Genomic DNA, 17936 nt, shown 5'->3' on the forward strand with positions numbered 1-17936 from the left:
GTCACTCATTACTCCTTGTTCTCACACCACTTGTGCCCCGAGGGCAGGGACTGTCCTTAATATATCCTTCACCCACTCTGAGTACCCAGAGCCATCACTGGGTATCCAATAAACCCTTATGTTTATTCCAGTATGAAGGGAAAGACTGAATGTTACCTTTTGAAGGTGGGACCTGGGTGGGCTCAGGGCAGGGAGTACTAGGCTCCCTGACTCCTTGCATGTGGATATGTGAGTGTGCAGAGGTGTGTTTCATCCAAAATCCTTGGAAGGGATAGATGTGCAGTCTCAGGCCTGGCCTTAGACAGTTTGTGACCCTCTCTGACTCCAGCCAAACCTCTGCTGTGTGTCTCTGTAGGCCCGGATGGCCGGTGAGCGAGGAGCCAGTGCAGTTCTATTTGACATCACAGAGGATCGAGCTGCCGCTGAACAGGTACCCAGGGACACTGGGATGTTCAAGAAGGGAGCTGAATGAAGTTCCCAGGGGGAGGAGAAGTCACAACAGCCCTTGTGGACACTGTTTCCGTAGCTGCAGCAGCCCCTAGGACTCACTTGGCCAGTGGTGCTCATCTGGGGCAATGATGCAGAGAAGCTCATGGAGTTTGTATATAAGAACCGGAAAGCCCATGTGAGGATTGAGCTGAAGGAGCCCCCTGCATGGGTAAGCACACAGAACCTCCATCTTTGCCATGGCACATGTTCTTACCTCTGTTTTGTCCTGTGGCAACTCCTACCCTGACCCCTAAGACTCCTGGAGCTGAAAGAAACTCTAGAAACCCTCTGGGTCTAAGTTCATCCCTCATCTGCATGCCTTTGGGCAAGTTTCTCTCCCTCTCTGGGCCTCATCTACTGAATGAACAGGTTAGGTCCGAAGAGTTCTGAAGTTGCTTTCAACTCTGTGGTTTCATGGTGTGGAGCAGCAGAGCTTGCAGACTTAGCGCTCTGACCCATGACTCCTGGTGGGTACTTTTCCACTGGCCAGGAATCTCACCCAGCTGATCCACCTTGTAGAGGGGTCTCTTTCCTCCTTTTCCCTCAAACACATGGGTTTCCACATAGCATTTCTCATAGCTGCACCTGGAAAACCCTTTCCCATGAGTGCCCTGGGCAGAGAGGGACTGCCTAATCCCACTTCTGGTTCATGCCTTCCTTATCCCTCAGATGAGAGACTCGAGGCAACCCCTGCTCTCTGTGTGTCTTCTGTACTCTACCATTTCCTCCCAAATTGATCCATTTTCTTGTGAAGTGTTATCTTTTCCCTCTCTGTTTGCCCCCCAGCCAGATTATGATGTATGGATCCTCCTGACAGTGGTGGGCACCATCTTTGTGGTCATCCTGGCTTCTGTGCTGCGCATCCGGTGCCGCCCCCGCCACAGCAGGCCGGTAAGCAGTGTGGGCTCCCTGGTGGAGGTGGGCATGGAAGTAGGAGGGAGGGAGGGGGACTAAAAGGAGAAAGTGAGGAAGACAGGCACCTTGATGCTCATGAAACCATCCACTGACATCTAAGTACCCTGGCATCTGCTCTGTTGAATTTCTGGCAGCTTCTCCTCAGATTGCTCATCCATTTTTTCCCCAAATATATTTAGCAGCTATTATGTCAGACACTATCCCAGTCATTAGGAAGAGCACAGTGAGAAAACCACAAAAACTAGACCCTCAAAGAGTTTTTATTCTAGTGGGAAGAGACAGACAATAGACTAAATACATAAAATAAATAAATACATAATATTTTAGATGATAGAGAAAAAACCAAAGGGGAAGAGAATACAAAATGGACAAGGTTGTTTTTATTTTTAATTATTTACATATTTATTTATTTGCAGTTCTAGGGATTGAACCCAGTGGTGCTCCACCATTGAGCTGCATCCCCAGTTCTTTCTTTTCTTTCAATTGTTGATGGACCTTTATTTTATTCATTTAATTGTATGTGGTGCTGAGAATTGAACCCAGTGCCTCACCCATGCTAGGCAAGTGCTCTACCACTGAGCCACAGCCCCAGTACCCCAGTTCTTTTTATTTTTTATTTTGAAGCAGGGTCTCACTAGGTTGCTAAGGCTGGCTATGAACTTGTGTTCCTCTTGCCTCAGTCTCCTGAGTAGCTGGAATTCCAGATGTGAGCCACCACTCTTGCCTCTGTGATAGGCAAGACTAAAAAAAGAGAAACCAAATGGAGGCTATTACAGGAATCCAGGTGATAGTAATGGTGGCTTAGATTAGGGAGGTAGCAGTGAAAGTGGTAAGAAATAGTTATTCTGGGTATATTTGATATATTTTGAAGGCAAATCCAACAGGTTTACTAAAGGCTTAATGTGAGTTATTGGTGTGTGTGTGTGTGTGTGTGTGAGAGAGAGAGAGAGAGAAGAGAGAGAGAGAGAGAGAGAGAGAGAGAGAGAGAGAGAGAGAGAGAGAGAGAGAGAGAAAGTCAAAGATGGCACCAGGATTTTTGGCCTGAGCAATTAAAATAATGGGATTGCCATTTATAAGATGGAAAAGATTGAGGGAGGACAGGTGTGAGGATGGGGGTGGTTAATTAGGACTTCAGTTTGGGACATATTAAATCTGACATGTCTATTAGATATCCAAGTTACAATGTCAAGCAGTAGTTAGTTAAGAAAGTATCTATCATGGGTCATCAGAGGAAGAAAAATTTAATGAAAGAAGGTAGGCAGGAGCTCTGAAGGGATAAACTCCCAAGGGTGGCCAATTGACCATATAATCTAACTGGATGACTGGGAACTAAGTCCAAGCTAGTGCCCATGCAGTGGGTGAGGAAACAGAATACTTTGCCCCATTCTGAGTCCCACTCCTCTTCCTAGGACCCCCTTCAGCAGCGAACAGCCTGGGCCATCAGCCAGTTGGCCACCAGAAGGTACCGGGCCAGCTGCAGGAGGGCTCAGGCTGAGCGGCCAGACTCAGGTAGCAGCTGTAGCTCAGCCCCTATGTGTGCCATCTGCCTGGAGGAGTTCTCTGAGGGCCAGGTAAGGCGGGCCTGTGGCTCACCTGCATGACCAGGTAGGGAGGCAGATTGAAGCTAGGGTGGGAACTAGGGTGGGAGCGGACAGGCCTAGAACTGGCATCGGTGCTCTGGCTATGTCTGTGTCTTGTGTATCCTGCATGAGACAGAAGCAAGGGACTTCTCTGAGATTTGGTCACTTTCCTGGAGAAGAGCACCATTGTTTGTGGAAAGAGAACCATGCACCAGACCACAGTGGTACTTTAGATGCATTATCTCATTTAAGCCTCATGACAGTGAAAATTGAGGTAGATTTGTCTTTTATCCTCATTTTGTAGCAGAAAACTGTTAAGAGACTTGCCCAAAGTCATGCAGCTAAGTGGCAAAACCCAAATCCATATGAAACCAAAGACCACACCCTTTCATTCTCCTGTGAGGTCTTTTGTGATGAGGTGAATGTAGGAAAGAAAGGCCGATGGGAACTGATGGGAATCTGGGAATCGAGGGATCTCCTCCTGGTCCTGGCCCCTCCTATGATTTGGACACTTTTGTTTTCTCCAGGAGCTTCGGGTCATTTCTTGCCTCCATGAGTTCCATCGCTCCTGTGTGGACCCCTGGCTACATCAGCATCGGACTTGTCCCCTCTGCATGTTCAACATCGTAGGTAGGAGCTGGGCCAAGGACTCCCATGTGCAGGCAAACAGGTCTAGAATGTGGCTTCACTCTGGGAAAGGGTTTCTGCCATGAAGCTGATGAGGAAGATCTGTCATGGTAGTCATTTCAGTTGTTCACTGCTTAAGAGCACCTCATGGACAGGAGGGAGTACATTCAGATAGTAGATATCTTTATTATCTTAAAATTTGTTTGAAGTTTATAATAACCTTTTTGATTCTAAATCTGGGTGATTTGCGTATTTACTGTTCCAATTTCAATAATGTACCCTATTCTAAAAAAAAAATCCAGTATATATGACAATTTTCTAAAAGATGAAAGTGAAATAAATATCTTAAGGAAAGAGAACCTTTTGCTAATCCACCCAAAGGTACAATATGGGATATCAGTGGCCCTGGGGGAAAGAGTCCCAAATTACTAGTGGGAAGAGCAGGGATTGACTACATGGTAGGACTCCCAGGGCAATCAGCCTGACTGGAAGTAGCAAAGGAGCCAGGCAACGTAGGGACATCCTTGGTCCCCCAAATTCTGAGCTCACAGGCTATGCAAGCTCAAATAGGTTTGCTACAGCCACATCTTTATCATTTCAACCTTCATATGGGTTTATGGTATCAAACACCTGTGCTTTTGGTTCTTTTTTCCAGAGGGAGATTCATTTTCCCAGCCCCTTGGACCCTCTCGATCTTATCAGGAACCAGGCAGGAGACTCCACCTCATTCGCCAGCATCCTGGCCATGCCCACTATCACCTCCCTGCTGCCTACCTGTTGGGCCCTTCTCGGAATTCAGGCACTCGGCCCCCTCGACCTAGACCCTTTTTACCATCCCAGGAGCCTCGGCACCAACGTATCCCCAGAGCTGCACATCTCCGGGCTGCAGGTGAACAACAGCGTCAGGCAGTGGCTCAGCACCCCTATGCTCAGGGATGGGGGCTGAGCCACCTCCGATGCACATCTCAGCACCCCACATCTTGCCCAGCGCCTCTGCGCCGGGCTAGGCCTCATGACAGCAGCGGGTCTGGAGAAAGCTACTGTACAGAACGCAGTGGCTACCTGGCAGATGGGCCAGCCAGTGATTCCAGTTCGGGGCCCTGTCATGGCTCTTCCAGTGACTCAGTGGTCAACTGTACAGACATCAGCCTGCAAGGCATCCATGGCAGCAGCTCTACCTTCCGCAGCTCCCTGAGCAGTGACTTTGACCCCTTGGTGTACTGTAGCCCTCAAGGGGACCTACAGGGGGAAGAGATGCAATCCAGTGTGACCTCTCGGCCCCGTTCCTTGGACTCAGTAGTGCCCACTGGGGAAACCCAGGTTTCTAGCCATGTCCATTACCACCGGCACCGACACTACCACTACAAAAAGCGGTTCCAGTGGCATGGCAGGAAGTCTGGCCCAGAAACTGGAGTCCCCCAGTCCAGGCCTGCTTTTTCTCGGACACAGCCTCAGCCAGAACCACCTTTTCCTGATCAGCAAGTCACCAAATCCAACCCAGCAGCTCTTTCGGGGCAGCCCTCCAATCCACATCGGCCCAGGGCCCTCACAGAGCCAGCTTCTGACCCACCTGAAGCTGCCAGTTCCAGCCCCAGTTCCCCTGGTCTTTTAAACTTGCAGAAATCCAGTCTCACTGTTCGACATCCACAGAGAAAACGGCGGGGTGGTCCCTCAGATCCCACTCCAGCCTCTCGGCCTCAGGATTTGACTGTGCACCCGGCTTGCCAGATGTTCCCGCATTACAGCCCCAGCCTGGCATACCTTTGGCCCCCAGAGGCCCACCCGTTGGTCTTTAGACCTCCAGGCCTGGATAGGAGGTTGCTACCAGAAGTTCCAGGCCCCTGTTACTCAAGTTCACAGCCAGTGTGGTTGTGTTTGACTTCACGCCAGCCCTTAGGTCCTCACCCACCTGGGGAGGGGCCTTCCGAATGGAGTTCTGACACCCCAGAGGGCAGGCCATGCCCTCACCCACACTGCCAGGTGTCGCCAGCCCAGCCAGGTGAGTTTTCAGGGGAAGTAGATGTGGTGGGGAGAGGGGACTAAAGCTGGGATTCCAGGACAGGTGAAGTCAGTCAACAAGGGTTTATGGAAGCTGAGAAGTCTACAACAGAGGTGACATTCAAAATATGGAACAACTGGCATAGCATATGATGTTGTTAGAGTACCCTGACTCTGCCAAGTGCTATCCCTTTAGTTGCCAGATCATAGGGAAGCCCCAGAGGAGGTACTACTGTGGCTGAGACATGAGAAAGGCAGTTGGGATGGTTTAGGGCAGCAACTCAAACCTAAGTGTTTAATAATCTGATAATTGGTACAGCTCTACCAAAGCCACAGCTCAACATTAGCTCTACATATGAAGAAGGCCTTGGGGAGACCATGGTCTTATAGAAAAAAATACTTACAGATAACCATAACACTAAGCCATATAGCTACATGAATGATGGAGGAAAAAATGTAGAAATCATATAGGTGGTTCCCAGCCACCCTGGGAATCCTCAGGTTTTGGTAAAAGAATGTTACAGCTTCCCTATCAAGTACCTTTTAAATAAGACCAAACTCATTTTCTTGTGGACTCAGTGAATCCCTATGTTATAACCAGTGGTGACAATGTAAATCCTCAGCTTTAAACTGTGGATATTTATTTGCCTGAATACTCCTCTTCCCCTTTCAGGCCCTCTACCTCCCATACTTCCCCACCTTCTCCCATTGTGTATGATATAGCTCTTTGTCTATAGTCATCTCTGGAATTCTTTCACCTCAAAAGAGGACCTAAATATCCTAAAATGTAAAGCCTCATAGTCTAGGAATCCTATAGGCAGAACCTGAGAGCTGCTGTCATTCATTTATTCACTTCCTCTCTCCTTTTTTCCTTCTGATTTCATGCTTACTATGTGCCAGCCCCTGAGGACATGGGACTTGCCAGCCAGGGAATCCAGGTCTGTGGGAAGACAGGCATACAAATAGTTATAGTATATAGGATAAATCACTTCCATAGAGCCATGTGTGTGGTGATTCCATACTGATGGCCCCTGTCCATGTCTTAGGTCCAGCCTGAAGATCAATGCAGAAGCCCTCCCCAGGGTCATGAAGGCTGCAGCCGCATATCCAGTGTTGTGCAACACAGCTCCCCTGCTCCTCTGTCTTCTATACTGTTGCCAGGGTCATCTGCCTTACACAGAACTGTCTAGAAATCTTCAAATGTTCTGTCTACAGTAAGGAAAACTCCAACAACCTGGTTTGGCCTTCATGAATCCAACACCAACTAGCCCATCTTCCCAACCTAATTTTCCACTTTTTCCCTTCCCTTCTCTTGCCAACTATACTTTAGTCAAACTGGAAAATCACTTCTTACAGTTCTTGCACCCCAGAATATCCTGCTGCCTTTCCTTTTCCTGTAAGTTTAATTCTCATCTATTCTTGTAAAACCAACTCATGTATCTTTATTTCCAGGAAGCCTTTCTGATTGCTGCACTTGGACGTGGTCTCTCCCTTTTCTCAATGCATCTCTTGTAACCCCAGTCCTGTCCTACTGGCATAATAGCCATTTGCATGCATGCCTTCTCTCCTGTAAGGGTGTCAGGTCCCTGCTTATTGTTTTGGGTCTTCTATTTGGCAAATGGTAGCAGGCCAAATTCACAGTGAATGCTTAATAAATATTTATTGGGTGAATGAATGAATAGTAAGTATTGATAACACACTGGTTGCTGTATGTGTTTCTCTAGATTTGTTTTTTCTCTCCTAGTTTCCCAACAGAGCCCTCTCAGCTTTCAGTCTAATCACCTTTCCAGAGCTATTCCCTGATCTTCCTTTTTGTGCAGTTCCTTCCCAGCCACACTCTCCACAGGTGGGAGAAGCAGGATCCCATCCTAATCCATAATGACCTCTTCCTCCCTTCTCTCCACATATAGGATCAGAGGAGGAGCTTGAGGAGCTGTGTGAACAGACTGTGTGAGATGGTCAGGCCAAGCTCCAACCAAGAGTGTGCTTCAGTCATTTAGACTCCTACCTGGCACGAAGTCCACTTCTGGGAGAAGAAAGGACCTCAGCAAACACCCCCCTTTTTGCCATACTTCCTGTAACCACTAGGAGAGGAATGGTGATATGGGGGTAGGGGGCTACTGTTTCCAGATCCTGGCTCTAGGTATTGTCTGCAGTGCAGAGAGCCTGTGTCCAGCCAGGCAGCCTGCTTCTACCTGTGTGCATTTGTGGGCTGGATCCAGTGCTGAGCTGTCGAGGGAAGGAAGCTGGGGTGGGTAGCTAGGTGTCACAAAGGTGCTGCTCCTTCCCCCAGCCCTGCTCATTCTCCCTCCCCAGGCCTCATGTTCATACCAGCCAATGCATTCAGCTGAATGCATGACCCTTCTCACCTCCTGCCTTGAGTGATCTCTGCACATGAGCTTTGGCTCTTCTCTGGAAGGCCACAGCATCAGGGGCAACCCCTAGTTTTCTTATTTTCCTTCTTTACAAAAGGACGAGGAGCATAGGTAACCCCTAACCCCTAAAAAGGGAGGTCTCTGCAGCTTTTCTAGGCAGTGCATAAGGAAGAATATTTTCCCCTTCTTGTCCTTGAATTGTTCTTAATATGGCAGATCCACAATATTAAGTCAGAGAGATGCTCTGGGAACCCAGGGCATAGAGTTCTATCCTGAGGTGGGAGCAGCTCCTTGAAGAATGTGGAATGAAGCTTTTGATCTTCCAACTCCCTCTATCAGCCCAGTTCCTCAGGGGATGGAGGAAAGGGAGAGGGAATGACTCTTCCTTGAAGATCTTCTGTTTCAAAGACCCAAAACAGGCAAAAAGGAGAGAATTTCTGATTGACTTTGGGAAGGAGGAGGATGGAATGAAGGTGGAAAATACAAAATTACAGCTGAGAAAAACAACCAAGAGTTCTTCTCTGAGAGAAGTTTTGTCTCAGAACAGGGATGGGGAACAGGGGAAAACAAAGGAAGAGCAAAGTATGACCCCTTAGGTTTGGAGGGCCCAGAGGCCCAGCTCCTCAGTATAAGCCATGTAGGCCAGGGACCAACCAGAAGGTGTGCACCCAAGTAGAGCTGGAGTAGAAAGTTGGCCTGGGTATCTTGTACTGAATGAGCAAGGGCTGGGGGACTTCCTGAGGGTGACATTCACTTCAGGACATTCTGATCATTTCTAGTCCCTCAGGCTTTATCCTTGCCTAGAATGTGAATGTGGGGGCAAAATGGGCACGGGATTCTACTTGGTAATGTTCTTCCCTCAATGTCAGCGGGGAGACTAGCACCTAGGCACCCACATGGGTATTTATATCTGAACCAGACAGAAAGACGCTTGAATCAGGCACTATGTTGAGAAATGTATTTATTTGCTAATATATTTATCCATAAATGTGGTCTGGTCTTGGGTTTTATTTTGTCATGACTCACTCAGGGTAACAATTTCATCTTTCTACATGGAGAGAAATAAATTATTTCTGATATCAGAGGCTAGTCTCTGATTTACAAAAGGCTAGTGTAGAGTGATAGGCTTGTCAATAACAGATTTTTTTTAAATTTATTTTTTAGTTGTAGTTGCACACAATACCTCTATTTATATGTGGTGCTGAAGATCGAACCCAGGGCCTCGCACATGCTATGCGAGCGCTCTACCACTGAGCCACAACCCCAGCCCCAATAACAGATTTTTTAAGCCCCTTAAAAGCATGGCATCAGGGAAGAAGAGGGCATGCATGGATTCTCATTATGGTTCAGTCACTAGTTATCTGTATTATGGTTCACTTCACACTTTAATTTAGGATGCTTCAATGACTTACTTTGTGACTTTAGGCAAATATTCAGAGCTTCATTTTTTTTTCCATAAAATGGGCATACTTAGGCTGGGGTTGTAGCTCAGCGGTAGAGTGCTCGCCTTGCACGTGGGAGGCCCTGGGTTCTATCCTCAGCACCACATAAAAATAAATAAAATTAACGTATTGTGTCCAGCTACAACTAAAAAAAAAAAAATTTTTTTTTAAATGGGCATACTTCATAGTCAATATAGGGTGTACACAAGACAGCAGAGTAAAAATGTGTTCAGGGAACATTCAGAAACAGAAAACAACCAGACCCCAGTCACAGATCCCATCTGGACACAGCATGGGACAGAAGCAGGCAACAAGAAGCAGGTCTGCCTTGAAGAAGCTGTTTCAATAAGGAGGCCAGCCGCAAGGATAGAACAGAAGGGCCTGAAACTATTTATATCCTGAAGCTCCAATTCAGATAAACACAAATGCCTGTGCTCTGCCTACACACCAGAGAGCTGGTGCTTTGTATGAAGAATTCCCCAGGGTCAGGAGGAGCTTTGGCTCTCTTCCTCACACTGCACAATTCTTTTGCTTCTCCCAGAAGATTTGGTAAGGGTGCTAGTTGCCTAGTTTAGAAAGAGAGAAAAAGACATTTAACTTCCTTTAGGGTGCGATGGGGAAAGAAAGACACCTAATCTATAGATGTTCCTAAGTAAAGGAATTGTCTAAATTTTACTAAGAGCTGTACAAAGTATAAATTATCAGCTGGGACGCACTAGCGTAGTCTTTAAGCATTTCCCGGCTTTCAGCTCACAGGCCAGCATTCCTGTGGACGGCAAATGGAAACCCTATAGTGCTCTCTCACAGTTAGGGAGGAGGGTGGGGCAGCCTGTGCATTTATTTTCGGTCTCTGCAGAGATAATCCAGAGACATGGATTTTTCTTTATTTTTATTTTTTGTGATGCTGAGAAGGAACCCAGGGCTTCCAGCATGCTAGGCAATCCTCTACCACTGAGCTACAGCCTCTGTCCTGCTCCTGCGCTTTTAAAACAGGAAGACAAAAAAAGAATCTGGGCTATCTTCGGGGAGCCTTCTAAGGGAACCATGGCGGGGTTCCAGCGGCCTACATTAAATGGCCCGCGCGGCAGCACTCACGCTCTGGCTCGGCGAGCTTCCGCGCAGGCGCCAACCCCGCCCCTCGGGGCCAGCCGACGGGCCCAACGGCCGCCTCCGAAGGCCGCCGCGCGGCCAGGTGGCAAGGCGCGCGCCGGCCCAGGTGGCTGCCGGCCGCCCCACCTCCGCTCCCCGGCGGGAGAAACCATCTCCTCAGGCGGGGGGGGAGGGGCGGGGCCGGCGCCCTCCTACACCGGAAGAGGAAGTCGGGCCCCAGAAGTGACAGGCATTCTGGGTAGTGAGCTGTTTACTTCCTGCGGTGTGGAGGCTGTGGTCGTGTACCCTGTTGTTCTTCGTATCCGAGAGGATGGCTTTGGAGACTGTGCCCAAGGACCTGCGGCATCTGCGTGCTTGTCTGCTGTGTTCTCTGGTCAAGGTATCTGTCGGGGTCCTGGATGTAGGGGCGACGTGGGGGAAGAAGGGGAAAGTGGGATGAGACTGGTGACAGGGGAAAGAAATGTCCAGGACCCCGAGAGATGGCCAGGGGAGTGGGAATTCGAAGGACGCCGTTGTTTACGTCCTGAGAACGCGAGCAAGTCTTGCCCCTAAGGGTACGGGCTGTCTAAAATGCCTCAGGCGTGGCTCTACAAACGTGCTGTGAACTTAGGTTGGATCCGAAAGACCCTGGGAGTCAGAAGACTGGGAATCTGCAGCTGAGGGTGCCTGGCCCAGAGGAGACTAGAGAAAGGAAAGATCAGCCGGAATTGGGAACAAGAGAGGGAGGAGTGTGAGAGTGGAATTTGGGAATGGTGCCTTGGTTCCCTTAGGTGGGGAACCTGTTGAGACAACTTAGAGAACCAAGAAGTTGACCAGGTGGAAAGTATTGAGAAAACTACTTTTTCTTTTGTTGTCCTTTTTTTAAAAATTATTATTTTCCACTGCTTAGACAATAGACCAGTTTGAATATGACGGTTGTGATAATTGTGATGCATACCTACAAATGAAGGGTAATCGAGAGATGGTATATGACTGCACCAGCTCTTCCTTTGATGGGTAAGCTCCTTCAGATTCCTTAATTCATTTCTTTTTGGGTCATCTTGCCCCACCCCCACCGCGTCCAGAGTTCATAGGGCAGGCTTTTAAGGTAATAATCCCTAGTTGGTTTCAACCGTTATTTTGAGGTACACTAGTCCCATATATCCACTAACTTCATGGGCCTACTGGCATTTGAAATGTGGCTCATCCAAGTGAACATTTGATTTAAGTATAAAATATACACCAGATTTCAAGGACTTAGCATAGAAGAAAGAATGTAAATAATCTTAATTTAAAAAATTAATTACAGTGCTTAAATGATAGCTCTAGATGTATTGGGGTTAAGTGAAATATTGAAATTTCATCTTTTAGTATTCACTCTTAAGATGTGACTACTGGAAAATATAGAATGATGTGTCTTTATTGTATTTCCATTGAACACTGCTTTACTAGATGGTCAGATCATTCATAGTGGGGACTGAATTTATCTTGTGCAATATTACATGGCACAAGGCCCAGAAGGTGGTAGATGTTTATTGTATGTTGAGCACCTTGAGGTAAAGTGCGTGCTTAGCATGCATGAGGCCCTGGGTTTAATCACCCAAAAGAAATACCCCATTGAATACATAAAGATTCTTTTTGACAGTAAAGCAAAAGGAAGGGAAAATAATGGTAGATTATTGCCCCAAAGTTGATTACCTTAAAGAAGTCCTAGAAGAAGAGTTTTCCTTTGGCAAAATTGACCATTGGGGAGAAGTGGAAGGGAGAGAAGCATACTAAGTAGCTAGATCTTCTTCCTCAAAATAGTAGCCAGAAGATCATTTTCTCTGGGGGCTAAGGAGGTACTATTAAGTACTTGCTGAAGTTCTTTTAAGGTGGGCCAGCTCCATTTCTTCTTTGATTTCCTTTAGCGGGGAATAAGAATTGGTCAAAAAAAGATGTTAGCGTAGAACCTTTACTTTCTATGATGCATATGACACTCAAGATACTCTGGCATCCTTTTTTTTTTTTTTTCTTTAAGCATGATATTGTTTTATTCTTGTTCCTTAAATAATTCTTAAAAACTTTGTTTACTCTGGCATCCTTACTCATTTGTTAGCACTATACCATTCAGTGCTAACAAAGTAAGGGACTCACATCTTTGTGTAACATGCCATGTTAGCTGCTGTGAGAGATGTCACAAGTTACTAGTAAGAGAGATACAATGTGAAGTTTTACCAATTTAACCATTTTAAGTATGCAACTCAGTGCCATTAGTGCGTTCACATTGTTGTATAACCGTCGTCGCTATTGTTCATCTCTAGGACTTTTTTCATCTGTGCCAATGAAACACTAACTTCCCATTCTCTGTTCCCAGAATGGTCTCTAGACTTGAATTATATCATGTCTTTTGTGGCTGGCTTATTCAACATTTAGCATGTCTTCAGGGTTCATCCATGTCATAGCATGTGTCAAATTTTCCTTCCTTTTTAAAGCTGAATAATATTTCATTGCATGCGTATATAAATTTGTTTATCCATGCATCTTTATGTGGTCTCTTGGGTTGCTTTTACATTTTGGCATTTGTAAATAATACTTCTATAAGAATCAATGCACAAATACATGTTTAGGTCCCTGCTTTCAGTTCTTTGGGGGTTTATATCCAGAAATGGAATTGCTAGATTATATGATAATTCATTGTTTAATTTTTTTTTTTAAGGAATCAAAAAACAGCGCTGAAGTGTTCCATATCCTTGCCAGTCCTTGTCATGTTTTTTTTGTTGTTGTTTGTTTGTTTTTATACTAGCCTTTCTGAGAGGTTTTTTTTTTGTTTGTTTTTGTTTTTTTAATAATAGCTATCCTGGTGGATATGAATTGGTATCTGGTGGTTTTGATTTGCATTTCCTTAATGATTATTGTTGTGGAACCCCTTATATGCTTGTCTGTTTAGATCCTTTGCCTCTTTTTTAAACAATGGGGATTGAACCTAGGGACTCTTACATGATAGGCAATGGCTCTGTCACTGAGCTATACCCTCAGCTTGCTGTCCTTTTTGGAATCTGGTTGATTTTTGTTTTTGTTGAGTTGTAGGAATTATATGTTCAAGAGCATATTGGTTTTTAAAAGAGTAGGCAAATCAAAGGCTAATAAAGATCAGAGGAAGTTTGGATGAGTAAAGGAGATAGCACTCTTTCCTCTTAAAGACAAGAAACAGGATTTTTGAGAAATTTGAAGTGGAGGGTTAGAAAGAACACTTCAAATACAAGGAGTGACTGGAACAAAGGCATGAGGTAGGAAAAGTCAGGGATGTTTGGAAAACTGAGAATTCTGTATAGGTAACATTTGTTGGGTAATAGGATAAGGATAGATTTGTGAAAGACAAAGGAAAATATACTTGTGGGAGGATGGCCTTCATACATGCCCATCCCAGATCAGTCTGCAGGGCCAGTTAGCTGTTCTTCTGCTTTTCAACCCTGGAAGTGAGGTCAGTTCTACTCAAAGCACAGGTGAAAATGTAGGATTTGGATGAGAAGGGAGTCTCCCCTAAAGTAAAATCCAAGATTGTTACTAAGAGAACAGGAAATGCATATGGAGGAGGCAATCCACAAACATAAGCACCTAGAGCAGACCTGACATGATAGGCAGTCATTTGATTGAATGCATGGATAACAACAATTACCTCAATAGCTTCTGGTAGCAGCTGATTCTGATCTTTCTTGCCCAAATAGTGGACTTCTAGCCCTTGAATAGTCTTTTTGTTAGCCATGCTCTGGAATTGGAGCTACCTGGGAAGGCCTTTTAGTATAATAAGAGCTAATGCTTATTTAGCACCTGTTCTGTGATAGTGTGTGTAGTATAGTATATGTTTTCCATGAAATTATCTCAACCTTTGAGTCTCATCTTACTGATGAGATTCTGTGAGAGGTCTTCATATGCACTCTAGCTGCTCAGCTCATTGGAGGAGGGGCTTGGCCAAGTATAGCTCATTTCTGGTAGGAGGATCCATTGTTTTGATTCACTCTCCCCTTTGTACTTGGCCTAGCCCCCTAGTGGTTGTGTTGGTTGTAATCTGTAATACTGGCCATCCACTGCTAAAGCTGTCCCATCTCCTGGGAATTTGTAAGCTCAAGATTATTTTCCTTTTTTTTTTTTTTTTTTTTTCTGGGTGCAGTATTGATTGGGATTGAACTCAAGGCCTTTTACATGCTGGGCAAGTGCCCTACCATTGAGCTGCATCCCCAGTCCCTAAGGATGTTTTTGAGCCTGGTGAAATTATCTTTTGGGAATAGTAATTGACTTCTTACTGGCAAGCCAGGGATATAAAAACAAAGAATCTGTTGATACTAGCTCTGTATCACCCCTTCCCAGCATTAGAATTCAGTTTCCCCTGCTTTCCAACAGAAACTTAACACCTGGCTTCTCCTAGTATTGCTTTTCCAGGACTATTTTGCTGGCTGAGCAGCTCACTTGGTCTTCCTCCTCTCTAGCAAGGGAGGCTCAGAATGACACTGTTTCTTTTCTCTCCCTAGAATCATTGCAATGATGAGTCCAGAGGACAGCTGGGTCTCCAAGTGGCAGCGTGTCAGTAAGTGTCTCCCATTCTCCCTATCCTGGCTTATGTGGTATTGGTACTGTGCATCAGGGCCAGCAAGATACTTAAATAGCAAGGTCTGCGGCCCCAAGGTGGGAAAGATAGTGTAGGAAAATCCAGGAAGCCATAATACAGGACATATACCTGTAGCCAAAAGAAGTGATGGCTCATCTCTTGAGTGGTGACACTTCTCTTGTGTTTAACTCAAGCCTTCATTTAGTCTTAACTCACTCCCACTGCAACTTCCTTTCTTCTCTTTCAGGTAACTTCAAGCCAGGTGTATATGCAGTGTCTGTCACTGGTCGTCTGCCCCAAGGTAATAACAATCATAATGACAGCTAGTGTTCATTTATTGTACCAACTGCTGCAGAAGTCAGTCTTTTTTTTTTTTTTTTTGAGTTGGGGTCTTGCTTTGTTGCCCTGGCTAGTCTCATACTTGAGGGCTGAAGTGATCTTGAGTAACTGGCACTACAGGTGTGTAGTACCATACCTATCTGGGAAGTCAGTCTTTTAGGTGAATTAACAACAATCTTCTTAACTCTTAAGGAGCTCTACATTTTACAGATGAACTGAAGCACAGAGAGATAAATAACTTGCCCAGTTTCATCCAAGAATTCTGGTTACAGGCATTTGTTGTTTTTTGTTTTTTTTTGTTTTTTTTTTTTCTCCTTACTGAAACAAGGCCTCAAAAAATTGGTTTAAGACTCAGAGTTGTTGTTGTTCTCCATGGAAATTTTTTCTTTTTAATATTTATTTTTTAGTTTTATGTGGACACAATATCTTTAATTTATTTTTATGTGGTGCTGAGGATCAAATCCAATGCCTCATGCATGCCAGGCAAGCGCACTACCTCTTGAGCCACATCCCCAGCTCCCTCCATGGAAATCTTTTGTAATTGAAAGATTTATGCAATCTTAAGAGAAACCAGAGTATCAGGCATTTGTTTTTGATTGACTACATGAGTCCCTCTTTTTCTTCTAATTTCTTACCTGGTCAATGTTTGCCAGGACTTGCCTGGATCTTCATTGGTAAGAAACCAACAAAGCAGGACTCATCGATGAGCAGTCTAGGAACTCCAGTTTGCTTATAGCTCCCCTCTCAGGTGTCAGATAAGGACCTTTCTTCGCCTACTATATCTTCCCTCACAGAGCTGTTTCTTTTCTTGCCACAGGAATTGTGCGAGAGCTGAAAAGTCGAGGAGTGGCCTACAAATCCAGAGACACGGCTATAAAAACCTAGCAAGATTCAGGCTGCCAGCATCTTTTCTGTCCACCTCCTTCCTCTGCTTATTTTTTGTTGTGGAACTAAACAGGAAGAACTTCAAATACTACTTGCCCTCCAACTCTGAGAATGAACAGACAGTTGAGAGAGTAGCACATCCTTTCTCCACCATTTCACCTTGGGATAGTGGTGGAGATGGAGGGGTTGGGGCTGGAGGGTTCACAGAGACTGAATTGAGGGGAAAGGATGCTGGTATTCCTGCTCACACCCTGGGCTGTGCTTTTGCCCATGGGCAGTACTTTGAGTTAAATTCCAATTAACATGAACCACTGGAAAATTCTTAAAACTATGACACATGGCTTGCCTCCCTCTCCCTTTCTTTCAGCTAGGCACAATAAGGGCTCACTTGCCTGGTAAGCACCATCCAGCACAATAAAGGCTCTTCTGCTCTTGTCACCTGTTTCTGGGCTTCAGAAGTGCAGCCTTCCCAGCATACTTGCTTGAGTTTCATTGGAAGGTCTGCTGTTCTGTGGCACAGTAACCCCTCAGTGTAGTCCCACTGTCTAGTGCTTATGTCTTGCCCTCTAGACCTGTCATATCAGTCTCTTGAAATCTTGAGGCTTAGTGTTCTTTGCTCCTTGACTTTGTTTAATACTGCTTCTTTTCCTTCTTTGTCTCTTTATATTTACTGATCTACCTATACTTTTGGCTAGTCTCATCGTCATTTTACATTCCCCTCTCTGGAGACCTTCCAGCCTCAAGTGGCTGCTGGGTCTTGTCTGGGAGTTTGTGCCTCTGTGGGAAGTTGGCCTTTCCTTCTCTAACATGGTAGGGTGCTTTGGGTAACTACAAGGGCCAAGGTGAGTTACCTGTTTTAAAATTTAAAAATTTGGGCTGGAGATGTGGCTCAGCGGTAGCGCGCTCGCCTGGCATGCGTGCGGCCCGGGTTCGATCCTCAGCACCACATACCAACAAAGATGTTGTGTCCGCCGAGAACTAAAAAATAAATATTAAAAGATTCTCTCTCTCTCTCTCTCTCTCTCTCTCTCTCTCTCTCTCTCTCTCTCTCACTCTCTCTTTAAAAAAAAAAATAAATAAAATTAAAAAATTACCATAAACTCATTTATTTAAGTTTCCACAGAAATCCTATTAGTATCCCCATTTTGATATAAGTTCATCCATAAAGTGACTTAAGTGATTATACTCTGTTTACTTCAAGATTCTTGTGATCAGAAATGAAGCAATGTGCTAGGCATGGTGGCACATGTTATAATGAGGCAGGAGGATCACAGGTTCAAAGTCAGCCTCAGCAACTTAGGTTGTAAGCTACCTAGTGAGACCCTGTCTCAAAATGAAAAATAAAAGGCTAGGCATGTGGCCCAATGGTTAGGCACACTTTGGTTCAACCTCTGGAACCAAAAAAAAAAAAAAAGATGAAACAGTGTAAAAATTCTAGAATATAAATCTTACAAAAAGCAAAATTCCTGTGTTCTTTGCTTATTATTCATTTTTTTTTTTAGTGTATACAATATGTGCACATAATCAAAATAGTTGTGGGCGGGGATGTATGAAGTGATGCCTATAACCACAACTGCAGGGTGACCTCTGACTCACTAGCAGAGCTGCCTGC

General features: G+C 45.3%; 2 protein-coding genes across 2 annotated transcripts in view; both read left to right on the forward strand.

The window, feature by feature from the left end:
* Rnf43 (ring finger protein 43) overlaps positions 1 to 8929 on the forward strand; it is a 60992-nt gene extending 52063 nt beyond the window's left edge. Inside the window, exons 3-9 of the mRNA XM_026407356.2 lie at positions 356 to 430; positions 527 to 658; positions 1276 to 1380; positions 2814 to 2975; positions 3512 to 3614; positions 4267 to 5610; positions 7520 to 8929. Of these exons, the coding sequence (XP_026263141.1) occupies positions 356 to 430; positions 527 to 658; positions 1276 to 1380; positions 2814 to 2975; positions 3512 to 3614; positions 4267 to 5610; positions 7520 to 7563 (1965 nt within the window). The 3' untranslated portion in view covers positions 7564 to 8929. The remainder of the gene's footprint in view (positions 1 to 355; positions 431 to 526; positions 659 to 1275; positions 1381 to 2813; positions 2976 to 3511; positions 3615 to 4266; positions 5611 to 7519) is intronic.
* Positions 8930 to 10596: 1667 nt separating this feature from the next.
* On the forward strand, positions 10597 to 17375 carry Supt4h1 (SPT4 homolog, DSIF elongation factor subunit). The gene is made up of 5 exons (XM_026407331.2): positions 10597 to 10915; positions 11426 to 11532; positions 15024 to 15079; positions 15348 to 15401; positions 16257 to 17375. Exons 1-5 carry the CDS (start codon positions 10847 to 10849, stop codon positions 16322 to 16324), a joined length of 354 nt encoding a protein of 117 aa, XP_026263116.1. The 5' UTR covers positions 10597 to 10846; the 3' UTR covers positions 16325 to 17375.
* Positions 17376 to 17936: the final 561 nt, after the last annotated feature.

Source organism: Urocitellus parryii, chromosome 7 (genome assembly GCF_045843805.1).
Source record: "Urocitellus parryii isolate mUroPar1 chromosome 7, mUroPar1.hap1, whole genome shotgun sequence".
In the NCBI taxonomy this organism is placed as follows: domain Eukaryota; kingdom Metazoa; phylum Chordata; class Mammalia; order Rodentia; family Sciuridae; genus Urocitellus; species Urocitellus parryii.

Excerpts from the sequence above, each read along its gene's own strand:
- Supt4h1 (XM_026407331.2), top strand. The coding sequence starts at position 10,847 with ATGGCTTTGGAGACTGTGCCCAAGGACCTGCGGCATCTGCGTGCTTGT. Across the intron at positions 10,916-11,425 it reads TGCTGTGTTCTCTGGTCAAG|ACAATAGACCAGTTTGAATA; the intron begins GTATCTGTCGGG and ends TCCACTGCTTAG. Across the intron at positions 15,402-16,256 it reads CACTGGTCGTCTGCCCCAAG|GAATTGTGCGAGAGCTGAAA; the intron begins GTAATAACAATC and ends TTCTTGCCACAG.